At 37.5% G+C, this 15,613-nt stretch overlaps 1 protein-coding gene across 1 annotated transcript in view; it reads left to right on the top strand.

The window, feature by feature from the left end:
• Positions 1–15,613, top strand: part of DROSHA (drosha ribonuclease III) — a 75,202-nt gene that overhangs the window by 27,463 nt on the left and 32,126 nt on the right. The window contains exons 14-17 of the mRNA XM_041475936.1: positions 177–346; positions 4,737–4,861; positions 8,195–8,294; positions 11,231–11,338. Of these exons, the coding sequence (XP_041331870.1) occupies positions 177–346; positions 4,737–4,861; positions 8,195–8,294; positions 11,231–11,338 (503 nt within the window). The remainder of the gene's footprint in view (positions 1–176; positions 347–4,736; positions 4,862–8,194; positions 8,295–11,230; positions 11,339–15,613) is intronic.

Here is a 15,613-nt window from a genome sequence, read left to right as displayed (position 1 = left end):
TTTATGCATGAACAGTATTCATCAGTAAAACATTTGTCTTCATATTTGTCAAATCACTTAAGTATTTTGCATTTTATTTTGCTCATACAAATGCTTTGTGTTCTGCATATTTTCTTTTATGCTCATGCTTTAGGAGTGAATCTCTGAAATGTGCTTTTTTTATTTGTGGTTTAAAGATGGAGGAAAAGAAGTACTCTCAATGCATCAGATTCTTCTCTACTTGTTACGATGCAGTAAAGCTCTGGTGCCTGAAGAGGAGATTGCCAACATGCTTCAGTGGGAAGAACTGGAATGGCAGAAATATGCAGAAGAATGCAAAGGGATGATCGTTACCAGCCCTGGCATGGTAGAACAAATAAATAATTTTTTGGTTTTTTGAACAATCCAGTGACATGTACATGTCTTCTTTCAGAGAGTTTGTTACAGGCTAAATTAGAACAGGAAAACTGGTGGCAGTTGCAGATTGCAATAGGAACAGTTTATTGACTGGTTCCAACCCTGAATTGTCCCCTCTGCTGCTGTGCTAAACAGTGTATTTTCACATGGACACTGTTTCAATGTGCATGTTAAAAGGAAGAGCTATATTTTATGTGTGTAAAAATTTCCTATTTTCTCAGACAGTCTTTATGTGCATGATCTCATTCTCTTTTCCCAGACACAGCAACAGAGAAATAGTAACTATTTGCTATTTACTTTCCCTCTTTTGACCCCCTATTGACAGTTGTATTTAATGTGTGCTGTCCTAACACTGGCTTGAATATGGAAAAGGTGTTTTCTGCCTATGTAGTTTTTTCCACATTGTTTCTGTGTTGCTCTCACTCACACTGAGGAATTTTGTGTATGTTAATTAATACATGTAATAATTTTCAGTGCCTAGTTTGAAACCCCTGTGGCCTTATTATTTTTGGAACAATTGGTATTTTAAAGCACATGTTCTCTGAACACAGCTCCTTTCAACTCAGGTGTGTATGTGAATTCAGCCCATTATTCTGACTTTCCCTTTTAAGAAATGTGGGTCACAAGAATAGATGAATGTCCACTAAAAACTGCAGGATTGTATCTGTATAGTTTGCAAAAGGGTATCTTAGAGGCATATTTTGGACCTAATATTTGAGACTGACATGCAGCTTTCTCGGTAGTAATACCTTTATTTTTTTGACTTCATTTTCCTCCTTTGTTCATAGCTCAAATTCTTAGTTTCTGAAGAAAAAGTGTAACTTGGTACCATGCCTAAGAAGGAATCTAGTTTTTCAACTGAAAAACCTGTCCCCAAACTGCAGCCTGGGTGACATGCTAAATATATTTTTTCAGTTCATGTTTTTAAGTATAGCGGCATAACATTAGTAAACTACTTAATAAGCTAATAATAATTTGGGTCAGATAATTTTCCCCTTGATATCATTCTGGGTAAAGTAAAACTTTTGAAACAACAAGAAAATTAGCCTGTTTCTGGAAACATGGAATACAAAAATACACATGAACTTTCACTATGGAAAATTCTACCTCAGCTGCTTTAAATGATTGTTAAACCAGAATCCTATAATAGAAATTGTTAGAAAACCTGAACAGCATTAACTTGCCTGTGGTTTCTGTGATACAAGGTACATGCCTGTCCACAAGTTGTCAGCATCTGAATGATATGCACTGACATAACTTCAGTTATTTTGCTTAAGTTATGCTGATTTCAGCTAGCTGAAAACTTGCTTTTTTTGTTTAGCATGGAGCAATGAATATGTGTTCCTTCCTTGTGTCACAGAACTCTAAATATCTGTGTGTACAAAGCAGTGTGATTTGTGAGCCATAGCGTTAATTCTGAGATCTTGTGTGATTTTTTACTGGCAAACCTTGCATTCTACAAGGCAGCATTTTTAGAGACGTGTGGACATCAAAATATGTAAGCATAAAAGAAATCTATAGTGCTTTGAAATGTCATGTTATAATGGCATCATTAGAACGTGTTTTTTCTCTCAAGATTGCAATGACATTCTTAGTTTGTGGATTTTTCCTGTACATTGCAGCATATTGGACTGATTATGAATGTAAGTGAAAAACAGAGTATGAAACTATTACCTATGCATTTTACAACATTAGAAGATAAAACAGTTCTGTTGGAGAGACAATATGAAACTGTTTTAGAAAATGACAGCTCTTCAATTCAATTATATTCACTTGAAACAACAAAGTAAAAACACTGAATTTTGTTTTGTTGCACAGCATCACTTCAGAAATAAGAATTCCTCTTGTGATCAAATCTAGGTTTTATGTGTGTGTTTTATTTTTTTTTCAGTGTGAGGTGTATATATGTGCAATATGGAGAAGGGAAAAAACTTATAACAGGATATAAATCCCACTTAAACAACTAATAGTATTTCAGCATTATTTAAAATTATTTTGTTTATTCATGGTGTTTCATTACTTCAATGAAACTTTGTGTTGGAATAGATTTAGAGGTTCACAAATTTTAGTTATCTTTCGTATTTCACTCTTCCTGAAATATTGATGGTTTTCTCACTACTACATAGATATATGCATATATTAATATACTTCTGTACTGCATCTGCATGCTATTTCATGTTTTGTTCTAATGTCAGGAGAGCCTTGATTGATGAGATTTGGAGTAGGAAACAAAAATAACAGGCCTCTGTTCTGTTAGAATTTCTTTGGTTTTGATGTGACTTTAAAGGCAAGGTTGTGATTATTGGATAGTCTATCAAAGCACTTTTAAAAGAGCACAGGGATAAAGCTCTGGAAGAATAACATCTAATTTGCTTGCATCCTGTCTGATGGTGTGCAATTTATACTCAATGTTTCTGTATGTTGCTGTTTGTTCATTTAACCTTCAGAAAGGGCACTGGAGAGGAGGCTGGTGTTCATGATGAAATAAAAAAGCATAACACAGCTACACCCCTCTCATAGCTGTCAGTGAGGGAACAGTTGTGATTAGGTCTTGGAGAAGTTCTTTTGTCCTGGTTGCTGTCAGCCCTCTGTGAGCAGCTCTGTAACTGACTGACAACTGCAAGGCAGTGTCACAGAATTGAAGAAGAATCTGGTTTTGAGTAGTCCTGAGGTCACACATTTAACACAGACCCTGCTATATGCATAGTGAAAGATGTCCTTTTTGCACTTATGAATACTTCATTGCCTCTGTTGAAGTATCTAAATTGTGTTTGTATTTTTTGAATTGTATTGATTATAATTGGTATATTGAGTACAATTATTGTTTAATATTCTGTTAATTATATTTTGCTGACCTGGTTCTCAGAGGAGTGGTGTATCAAGGCTGCTTTTTTTAAGGGGTACAGAGATGGGAGAAGTTCCTCAATTTAATATTAGGAGTGCGGAGAACCAAAAAACAACTTATGAGGGTACAAAAACTTCTCAAGCTGGTTTTGTTCAATCTCCAAAAAAATGAAAAGCAACCCCCTAAAAAATAAACTTAACTTTATCCTTAAAAAAACAGGACTTTCAAGCTCTTGTTCTGTTAGCTAACATAAATATTTTTTCCTCTATTTTTTGTCTGGGAAGATGTAACTTTATGTTCAGTCATCTTCTGTAAAGGGAAGCTGATAAGCATTCCCTTGGAAAATATTTCTTTATCTAAAAGTCAAGCATTTAAGTAAGTTGTTTTTTTTTTAGAATAGATTAAATGGTGGCCATATATAGCTTTGCTTTTCTGTGCAGAAAATTATTCCTGTGAACAGTTCTGCCAAGGTGGTTTGGAGGGTAAAAGCTTTGTTCTTGACACAGTTTTTATTGTTTTGTGAAGAGAATGGTGGGAGCTGTTTGTGTAACACTGAAACTCATCTCTGAGTGCATCTTTATAGTGCTAAATGAGAAGTTCTAAGATGCAGGTAACTAGAAGTAATGCCCTTTTTTCTGAAACCTAAGACAAGCAAAATATATTGGCCTCTTCCAGCTGATTGCAGAGGGGGGAGAAAGCAGTCACCTTACAAAGCAGCTTGACAGGTAATGGAGAAGTTGTTTACTTGGAGACAAACTGTGCACCTTCAGCTGGGTTTTTAAATATGCTGGGTAAGTGATCAAAAGCTCTGTGAGCAGCATGTCTGCTACAGTGATGTGCAATTACTTACTCTCTGCGTTCATAGAGCTGAAGCAAAAGTTGCCTTCTTTTGCACTGTCCTTTTTAGCAATGAAAAGAACTTATGTTTTGAACTGTTAAAAGGGCAAAAGTCTCCTCATTATACAAGACTGTATTCCTCCTTGTACACATCAGCCTAAGAACCTTTTGTGAGAGTAGTGTGACAGATTTTTTTTGATGCTGTTTAGTCAGTGTGATTGAATGGATCTAATAATGCCTTCATTTGCTTTGGGAAATCATGAACTAGAATTAGAGAGGTAACCTGATCTTAGCAAACTACTCAGGCATATGGGTGTTTGGATGCCAGAATGCTAATCCTAATTTTTATTTCTGGTGTGATGCTTGACCAGAGAAAGTTGTTTTAAGTTCTTGGAAATAGTAAAAGTAAATTTCCAGATGTTTAAAATTAAAAGGCCTTTTTGGTTTTTTTTTTTTCTTTGAGTGTTAGGTCATTTAACTTTGTTTCAGTTATTGTTGTTGCCAAGTGTTTATAATAGTATTAATAATTAGTTTAATGTGCATCTTACTAAGTCTGGAATGTTGTCACTTCGTGTTTCCTGGATAGTGTGGGCTTGAGGCAGTAAATTTTCCATAGAGCTGCTGTCAATTTAGTTGTATTTTGTTTTTTTTCTTCTAGAAGCCCAGCTCAGTTCGTATTGATCAACTAGACCGCGAACAATTCAATCCTGATGTAATTACTTTCCCTATTATTGTGCACTTCGGGATAAGACCTGCTCAACTCAGTTATGCTGGAGATCCTCAGTAAGATGCTTTTCCTTCTTTCTTTTGTTCAGGAACTCATTACTATTGTCATTTGTGCCTTAAATAGGGCTTGGTTGTGTGCATAGTTGAGTCCAATATAAAGCTTAGTGCTTATGGTATCGCACACAAACTCCTGCAAGTTGGAAAATATGAGGAGTAACTTTTACTCTGGAATAGTTCAGGATCTCCTGAAGTAAACACACATGCATATACGGTATGAAACTTCTTAACCTGACAACAGCTCTTGTGGGTCCAGCAAAAGGTGTTCCTCAAGCTCCACGTTATTTCTGTAAGAGGCCAGTGGTGGGTTTTCAGAGAGAGAATAGCATAACAGGAAGGCAGAGAAGGAGAAGTAGTTACCCAAGCTTCCTAATGTCTGTAGCATATAGACTTCTGAGCTAGAGGATGTATTTAGGTAATTTTGTTAAACAGCCCTGAATGGATGTTTTTAAATTTCTCAAATCACTGTTTGGGTCTTCTTATGCTACTGGCAGGGAGAAGATTTCAGGTAATTGCTTCACCAGTACTATTGTGCATCATATGCAAAAATAATGATTTTTATTTCAGAGCTGCTGCTTGATTGTTTGATTAGATGTTCTTCAGCTAATATAGCGATTTTCTGTTTGATTACTTAATGATATTTGTTCCTTGCATGCTGCTGTATCCTACTTAATTTTCTCTTTCTGGGCTTTGAAGGATCATGTCTACATAGTGTTTCCTAGCTTGGAAGCTCTTGCACCCCTGCTACTTTTCTGTGCTTTTTATATCCTGATAGAATTTGGGAGGAATGTAGAGAAGGAGTGGAGAGGGAATCAGGTCTTCGGGCAGAGCAAGAAATAGTGTTTCACTGAGGATTGATGAAGGGACGCAAAAGCGATGATTGGATTTTGTTCCCAGTTCTTTTCTTAACCTCTGACTATTTCAGGGAATTCTTCCAGTGATTGGGACATCTGTTTTCTGCATGATGACAGTATAAAGCCTGTCTCTGGTGTGTGTGTAATTAAGGCTGTCTTTTTCCTCAATGCAGTAGTTTAGGAATGGTATTCCCCAATTTAGTAGTCCTACTAATAAGAGATCCACAAGCCGCTCCCTTCCCCTTCCTTTGAGAGACACAAAAAGTTGGAGACCACAGGTTGAGAGAAGAATGATTTACTGGAAGTAGCAATGAGACAAGAAAATAAACAGTAACAGCAATAATACTAAAAACAAAAATGCAGAAAGAAAGGATGATTTATGTGCAAAATGGTCAACAGATCTGCAGTTTTGAGGTCCAAACACGCACGTGCATATATGACAGTTTTATTCTTTTGCAACTGCCTCCTGAGGATTTTAAATTCAGCGTGGCAGAAAGTAGGAATATTGAGTGCTAACCCAGATAATAAGATGGGTTTTTTGACTTTGATCATTAGCATATCTCTTTATCTTTTAGTTTTCTTGTCCATAAAAAGGAAATAATTAGACCCAAAAATATAAGAATTATCTCTACTTTGATGCTGAATTTATTAGTAACTGTAAAGTTCTAGTATTTTCATTGAAAATAGTATAAAGAGACTCATTATTCTTCCCAATCATGGTTTTTTTTCTTTAAAATTTACTCGTGGGTTTGTTTTTTGTTTTTGGTTTTAACCTTGGAGCTGCTTACAGAACGTAGGTATGTTTTGTTTTATCAAAGTAACAAAGCATTTTTGTGAAAGACCTCTGTGGTGCTGTCATAAATGTCAGCCTTAACTCTGGTGTATGTGCACCCAGAAGAGATTTTCCTCTAATGTGTCTTTTCTTTGTGATGTTCTAATACAGAATTTTTTGTAATGGTAATATGTTTATTAATTCTCAAACTTAATTGCAATAACAAAGCTTGTTTCACCCTTGTCAATACATGCAGAAAAATGTGTATTGTAGATCACAGTTTCAGGTTCTTGTTTTTGGGTTGAAACTTCCTCAAGGCATTTGTTCTTTTTGTTTTCGTTGATTTGTTCATTAACTTAATTTTTCTTTTTCGGATGGTGATTTATCAAAAATAGATGTGCTGTTCTGCAGATTGCAAAAGTGCCGTGAATGGAGCATGAGAAAAATCTATGGATTGACCATTTCAGATGTGTTTGTAGACTGAAAAAATACCAGTATCTCCAGAGGCAGAGAGTATACATTCAAGAATGCTGCAGAGAAATAGCTGGGGAAAAAGTGCCAATAAGAAAAGTTTTTTTTATGTGTCTGTAAATGTGGGATGCTGGGAAGATTATGAAACAGTAAGAGCTGCTGCTTCATTGACTACTAAGCCACTAACATGAAAACTTCCTAATAAAACCACTGCTCTAAGTTGTTGCTGGGGAAGATTGTCTTTTATAATATAAATACAAGTAAAAATCAACTTGGGTAAACTTCTTTCCTCTGGCCTCTAATTTCCTGCTTCCTATTCAAAGTTTGATTTATGTTTGTCCTGAATACAGAGGTTACATTTTGAAGGTACATTGTTTCCTAAGGACACAGGGTCCCTGTCACGATTCTCTTTGTTGCTCTTCCCACTATTACTTTTGAACCTGTTGGTCAATTGCAACTGAATATAATTTTGAGATGTTGTTTTCAAATGGAGTAAGTTCTTACAAATTTGGTGAAAGTTTGTGCCAGATCACTGAGGGACTCCCACCAAGGAAAACATTGTAATTGGGGTTCATGTGTAATTAGACACTGCCAAAATAAGAAAAGGCTAGATGGTTGGAGAAAACCAGAAAACTTAAGTATGTGCCAGTCTCAGAAATAACTTGAATTGCTCTTTTCATTCAGCACAAACCCATAGGGAACAAAACTTCCATTTTACTTTTCACAGAGTAACTTCATGTTGCATGTGACTTGTAGAGCTCTTCCTCATGTGCTTCACTGAAATGTTTGAGCTGGTGTAAGGACAGACACTTCCTGGGGAAGGGTGCTACTCCTTTGCAGTGAGTGATAGGTAAACCGTGTGGAAAAGAAGGAGTTTTCACCTGCCTGAATTAAGGGGCAGGCACGTCTTTTCAGCATGCAGAGGTGGCCCTTTGGAGAGGATGGGTGCGTATCTGGGACACCTGGGGTCTGCCTGGATCTTTGCTGTTCTTCCTCACTCTGCACACCAATGCTTCCTCTCTGCTACCTGGCCCACCCTGCTGGAGCAGCTACCCAGGCACTATCACCGCTCAGAAAAAGCTTTGAGATTATTTTATTTCTGTAGCAAAGAGGTGCTTGTAGACATCCTTTGTGTACATTGTGTGCATTATTAGCAATTGGTGTGTTCCTAATGACAAACAGGGAGACACTTCTGTTCACTGACCAAAATACTTGTTTTCTGGTTTTGTTTTTCAGATACCAAAAGCTGTGGAAGAGTTATGTGAAGCTGCGTCACCTACTGGCTAACAGTCCCAAAGTCAAACAGGCTGATAAACAGAAATTATCACAAAGAGAGGTATTCTGGGCCTTCCTATGATTGATTATTGAGCATTGTAATTCGGGAGGGAATAAAGCTTTATGACTGTCCTGTTTATGGAAACAATAGAAATCCTTTATAAAACATTTTCTTTCCAGACTCTTAACACGGATTTTATTTTTATCTATGCTTGTTATTGAGTGGAGGTTTTTCCCTTTTTTCAGCTGTCAAACTGCTGCAAGATTTTTACCCAATTATAGAAATTATTGTTATGGAACCATAACTTCTTTATAGCTGTTGCCATTAATGGTTTCAAGAATTAGCATAGAGAAGGACTTTTTATTTCATAATGCACTTTTAACTGGCTCATAATTTTAAACATTTCTCTTCTGAAATAAAAGCTGCCACACTTGTGTGCATGAACCGTAATTTATTAGGTGATATGGTGACATTGCTTAGAATCTTTGACTTGAAATCATCTGGTTGTTGTATGATAGACAAGATATTTTTCTCATTTTGTTTTTTTCCCTGCAAAGTGATGAGCAATAAGCATTTCCTAAGTGCAAATGCTCAACCAATTGGGAATTAAAAGCGGAAAAACAAAGACTCCTAAATATAGCCTAAACCAACCTAATTCTCTAAACCCATGGACTGAAGGTTTGAATTTGTCTGGTGCGTGTCCATCAGGCACTCTTAATTTGACAACCTGTGTAGAGAATACACAAATAACTTCTCAAGTACAGGATGGTAATTAATTAAGTGGTATTGTATTTTTATTTATTCATTAGAAACACTAATTATTCATAAAATCATAGGCTACCCTGAGTTGGGAAGGATACTTGAGAATCAAGGAGTGTGATTCCTGAGACTTCCCCAGTTTATTGGGGAAGTCTCAGAATTTGCACTTTCAGAAGAATTACTTTTGGTTGCAGAAAGTGTTTGGTGTTTGATACATATGACATTGCACCTGAATTTTTTCATTGTTGCAAAGTATAGTATGCTGTTGTGTGAGCATGAGTGTTAGTAAACATTTTATTTAACGCTGATATTAAATAAGCCCTTGGCTTCCTTACTCGTAAACAGAAAAAAAAAAAAAAAACCCAAAACCAAACCCACAACATCGTGACTGAACTGTGCCACAGTTGTAAAGGAAAAAAAAGATTTGTTCTTACAGAGGTGATTTTGTTTGCCACAACTACACACAGAGCAAGCAGAAGATCATTGTTTTATGGGCATATTTTCATTAGGGGGGTAATGTATAGCTCATTTGTAAAATTGTAGTGGATTGTTTGTAAGGGTGGGATCATATTTTGCTCCAGAAGATAAAATGTTCCTTTGTTATTTAGCACTTCCTGTGGAGTGCTGATTTTTTGTTTCTAGACTGTATTTAGGATAATGAGTTTTACAAGTAGCTTGCCAAGAGGGAGGCATACAGGGCTGAAGCTGCAACTTTATGTGAGGATAATCTATATATTTGCCAGTAGAGGTGTCACTAACTCAGAAGGAGCTGTAGGACTGTACCTGACTAGTACATGGGCTTTTAAAGATTATGAATCACTTATTATGGAGTGCTTCTGAACCAGTCAGACTGAAATACAGCCAGGTCTGGCAAACACTATAGCACCTTTCTCAGAAAAACTCAATGACACACCTTTGACAATGCACAAGGGGTGCAGTGCTGGCAGCATCTCTGTTCCCTCTGCCATCAGTCATCCACCGCTGTGAGGCTGTACAATGATATTATTTGTGACAAGGTCATGCCTGGGGCTTTGTTCCTCTAACCTAACTTTGAGCATTTACAGCAGATGAATAAATTAGGACCTGAAGGCTCACTTTGAAGTCAGTGGAGGGAGAAATGCATTTTTGAAGCCATTTATCCCCTTCACTGAATATAAAAGGAACCAGGGCTATCTAGCATCTTACCCTAGACACCTCTTTACTGGGGTGTCTGAGGTTTGATGAATCTGTGTCTGGACAGATGCATCTGTTGGAACTACTCTGTGAGTCTCTGCAAATCAGAAAACAGAGCCTGTTCCTGCCCAAGTATGCTCACAGGCTTCAAACTGGGAGCCGGGAAGAGACAGCTTTGAGCAAGTGCCCTGCAATGAAAAGGAGAAGGAGAGGCAGGATAAGTTGCAGCTTTGAAGAGCTTTGTGTTCTGAAGAAGGCAGAGCACTGAGGGGTTAGTTCATGCTGCGTAGGGAGCTTGCACACCCCAGGGCTTTATAGTATTGGAACCAAGAGATTCTAATCCAGGGCTTATTTATTTTATCTATTTTTCTTTCATTTCATTTTTACAGAAAATATTTTCTTTCAATGATACTGTCAAAATCTTTTAATGATTCTGACCCTTTCATGATTTTTAGATACAAATTGTTTGCCCACCACCAAAATAGCCAGTGGTCAAGGTAAAACATGTTTTTAATAATTCTTATTGAAATAAAATTGGTTGATTTCGATCAGCATGGTCTCCAGGACTGGTGAATGCTGACCCCTTTGCCTGACTGGGCAGAGTGACATAGCTGAACAGGAACTGTTGCAAAGTAGCCAAGATGACAAAACAAAGCCTGTTTTGCTCCTCCTGAGTGTTCAGACCAGGAGTACTCACAGTGATGGACATGAATGAAGAAGTTGTTTTGTATATCTGGTAAAGAAAGTGCTTTCATTATAAGGACTTTACCTTTCTTACTCATGTATCATCTTGGATGTATGAGTTGGATTGGTTTGTTTTGTCATTTGCAGCAAAGAAAATGTAGTCGCCTCTTTTCTCTCCTTGGTCTACCAAAATCCCCTGCCTACACTGTATTGCAACACATCTGCCAGTCTGTGTCTGGGAGTTATCAGATATGTACCAGCCTTAGAAACTGCTGACCAAACCTGAAGCTCACATGGGTATTGTGAACACACTGGTGTGTGCATTGCTGTGCTTTGTTGTAGCAAGCTCTTCACAGGAGCTCTGTTCTCTCCCTGCTTAGGAAGCACTGCAGAAAATTCGCCAGAAGAACACAATGAGACGTGAAGTGACTGTGGAGTTGAGCAGCCAGGGCTTCTGGAAAACAGGGATACGCTCTGATGTCTGCCAGGTGACTGAACCAGAGAGATGTATTTTCTTTCTTGGTAGCTGCCATTTACCTTTGCAAGGGTTTCTTCCAGACTGAGGAACCAAATGGAAATGATTATCTCAGTAATATCTATTGGTCTAGGGAACTATTCTAGTGTTCTGTCCACCCCTTCTATACACACAAAAAATTGTAATTTAAAATTTTCTACCAGGAGTTGATTAGTGCAAGGGAGAGAGGTTAGGAATGGCCAGTTAAGGCTGGAGGTTTGCCAAATGTTGAATCTAATGTGGAACTCTTAATCCATCAGCTGGCTTGGTTTTATATATTTTAATTTTATTATATTTTTCTATTTAGATTGCTTTTAAAAACACCCCAAGTTTTACAGTAAAGCATGAAGAAATATCTTTTTACTTGAAAGAAAGTAAAAAAAACCCCTAAAACCCCACCACAATTACCTTTTGAGGTGAGCCTCAGTAGAAAGGTATCTTTCAGATGCGCTGTTTCATATGCATGACATCTCCAAGGAACATCTCTGTCAGATCCTATTCTGAATCAGTTGACAGCAACCAGCTTTGTGATATGATAAGAATAAATGCAATTTTTATTTCATTTTATATTAGTAAAATTTGAGTAGTAGTAGCAGCCAAATAATTATGCTAGAGATATACTTGCATTATTTTTTAGCTGTTGATTTGGTGATGTTATTTAAGAATTAAATGCATGCAACTTAATATTAGCTTAACAATGTGAAGTATAAATTAGGGGGGTTGCTAGGCAAGGGTATAGGTAGAAATTCCATTATAATCTTAGAAGTCTGGTCAGGCAAAAGGGAGATATTCTAGAGAGACATGCTAGTAATTAAAATTGCTTTTCTTCTATCTGAAACATTTCTTGTGATTCTACTATTGCTTCTGAAGTAGAAGGTGAATAATGGCACGATATCTCCTCACATGGCTCAGGAACATCACAGTCCTTTCCTATTTTTTGCGTCATGAGCTGTATATCTTTTTACAGCTTAAGTAAACAGTGTAAATTTCCAGTTTAGGCACTTTGGAACTGTTCTGTGTTATTCATAATATCTTTTGTGATTCATTTCCTAATGTCTTGAATATTCCTTCCATCTCCTATTCTTGAATATTTTGTTGAAGGACAGCAAAACACCAAAGAATGATAAAAGTAAAGCTATTTCACAGTTTTTGTGCCAATCTGCAGCTGTAACATCTAAATCAGCCAGTTCTGCTATGAAGGTCCTTTGATTTGATTTCTTAGAGAGGCCAAGAATATGCAACTGTATGTCTGTAAAATGAAAGATTGCTGCTGTTGCTACATGCTTTTTCCCAGATTAAAGAAGACTAAAACTAAATACGCATAAATCAGCTCTGAGGGCAGAGCTCAAGTGCAGTGATTTAAAATTACTGCTTTTAAAAGCATTGCAGTTTAGAAGATTGAAACTCTTTTAAGTCACTTGTGATAGCTTATACTTGCTCTGAGTTCCATGTAGCCTTAATGACACTGGTCTTTGCTGTCTCAGAAATGAACTGCTTGAAAGGGGAGGAAAAATGGTGAGTGGAATGTTTAATAAAATGTCTGAGTTCTGACAGGCTCACTTGAAGTTACCAGTATATCAAGTGCAGTACTTGGCCACTGAGCTGGGCAGCATGTAATATACAGTGTGGCAGGATCTGGCCATGCTGAGAAGACACCACCTCTGTTCCCCCTCTCCACCCACACCATTGTTGCTGGTGAGCCCTCAACAGCAGTGTAGAGTGTTCAGCATTTCGTGCATTCCAAAATATTTCACCTCACCTGCTTCCCCTTAGTTGCTTCAGGTCAGGAGCACTACTGTGCTGGGGGATGAGGGCACTATCTGGGGGCACTTGAGAGAGTCTCTGCCTTGCCATGCCAGCTGCAGTAAGAAAAGGTCTTGCAAAGTATTTGAAATCATACATATTTTAATAACATCTCTTCTACAGAGATAAATACATAAAACATCAGAAACATTGAATAACTGTAGTCCAAGATGACGAATGTTGATTGAATCAATCAATCAATCAAATAGGAAAGCAGCATTTTATCAATATAACTTCAAGAGTCAAATTAAAGTATTTCTGTGTGCTCCCAGGGGTCTGTCAATTATTTTTTCACTGCACCACAGCTGATAAAAGTCTGAAACTTGGTATCTCAGTCCTCAAATGCAGGGACACATGTATTGGTGTAAAGAATGTTAAATGTTCCTTGAGGAGACTCTTTCTGTCTAGTACGGTGGAGCGTAGAGGCAGGGAGGCACAGTTGTCCTGTGAAACAGTTTCAGATTTGGTTGTTTTGGTGTTTTTCAATAAATTGCTTCCATGAAGGATCACATAGGAAGCACACCTGTACAGTTTATATGGAGATAAAAGGGATGTTCTTACAAATACCCCAGAAAAACTGTAAATGAGTGACATGGTAACAAAATAAAACTTCCTAATATCACTTCCTAGTTCTGCTTGGACTGGTTTCATATTTCTCTGCCATTTGGAGATCCAGAGAGTCTTTTTCTTGCCTATTGTCTGTTTATTTCATCTGAGAGAAAAGGACAAGGGAAGAGTTCCTAGTCAACAGGCAGCTGTACATGAGCCAGCGTGTACCCAAGTGGCCAGAAAGGCCAGGGGCATCCTGGCCTGTATCAGCAATAATGTGACCAGCAGGAGCAGGGCAGGGATTGTCCTCTGTACTCAGCACTGGTGAGGCTGCACCTTGAATCCTGTGACAAGTTTTGGGCTCCTCAGTACAAGAAGGACATGGAGGGACCTGGAGTGTGTCCAGAGAAGGGCACTGGGGCTGGTGAAGGGTCTGGAGCACAAGTCTCATGAGAAGTAGCTGAGGGAGCTGGGAGAAAAGGAGGCTCGGGGGAGACCTTATCACTCTCTACAACTGCCTGAAAGGAGGGTGTAGCCAGGTGGGAGATGGTGTGTTCTCCCAGGCAGCAAGTGACAGGACAAAAGGAAATGGTCTCAAGTTGTACCAAGGGGGTTTAAGATTGGATATTAGGAATAATTTCTTTGCAGATAAAGTGATCAAGCATTGTAAGAGATTGCCCAGGAAAGTGGTGAAGTCACCATCCCTGAAGGTATTTATAAATGTCTGTGGGACATGGTTTAGTTGGTGGAGTTTACAGTGTTACTTTAGCAGTTGGAATCAGTCATCTTAAGGGTCTTTTCCAATCTAAATGATTCCATGATTACCTCCCAGCCCTGTACTCAGTTCTCAGGAATTTCATGGTCTTTTACTTAAACAGAAAGTCTTGCCGTTAGTTAATCTTAATTTTTGATCTTGTAACATTCACCAGTTTGTATTTCCTGCTGTTCTGTTGTTAGTGACCTGCAGATATGTGTAAGAGCATTTATTCTATAAATTATACATCATCTACTTCATGTGCTTGTTTTTCATGCTTCTCTCCATGCTGTACACTCATTTCCTCTAATCATACACAATCCTTTTTCTGAATTAATTGTGACAGCACTCAGATTTTAATGCCATTAAAATACACCTTTATTTTGAATATATTCATGTCATGTCAGTAATAGGAACAATTAGAAAAAAATAGTTCACAAGTGCTCACATGCATAAAAGTCTTCAAATTCTGCATTTCTCCTGTTTCTCTCTTCCTTTTTATGCAAAAATTTGGATGTTGATATAATAATTGCTATACTACTCTACTGATAAACTATACTAATTGCTTATTTCAACCCAGATGCATCTGAAGTCAATATTAGTGGAGAATTCCTTCGAAACACTGAGAGAGGGGGACTGCCACTCTTACAAAATAGAGTTGTTTTTTTCAATTTTATTGATATTTTCCCCAACAGAAAAACATTATCTGTCTTAGACAAACAGCAACCTTTCTGATATTTTTTAGCACATCAAATGTGCCAAACTGCAGCATTTCAAAAATCCCGTAATTCTTCCTCAAAAGGAAGTGAAGCAAGGCACAACGGTGCTTGAAAATTGAGTACCTACTGTAGTTTGGTGAAAGCTGGCTATAGTGGTGTAAAGTGTTTCTTCCATAATGTAATGAGGCAGAGGGGAAGTGATGTTTCTTCATTTCTGAAGCAGGGTGTTAAATGAAAAGGTACAAACATATAGCGTTGTATTCAGTCGTAGCTTCTTGAAATTTTCTGTTACTTATGTTGCTTAAGTTGAAGACTGGTTTATGTATTTATTCCTGTAGACTGGGCAGGGCTGTGGTGATAAAAACATATTATTAATTAAGTGCTTTGATAAGTGAAGGATGGGAAACTGATTTTTTTTTTCCTC

The sequence above is a fragment of the Pyrgilauda ruficollis genome, unplaced genomic scaffold, assembly GCF_017590135.1.
Source record: "Pyrgilauda ruficollis isolate IOZ18807 unplaced genomic scaffold, ASM1759013v1 scaffold37, whole genome shotgun sequence".
NCBI lineage: Eukaryota > Metazoa > Chordata > Aves > Passeriformes > Passeridae > Pyrgilauda > Pyrgilauda ruficollis.
The sequence above is the reverse complement of the archived record's forward strand: the minus strand, read 5'-3'. Positions and strand labels throughout refer to the sequence as shown.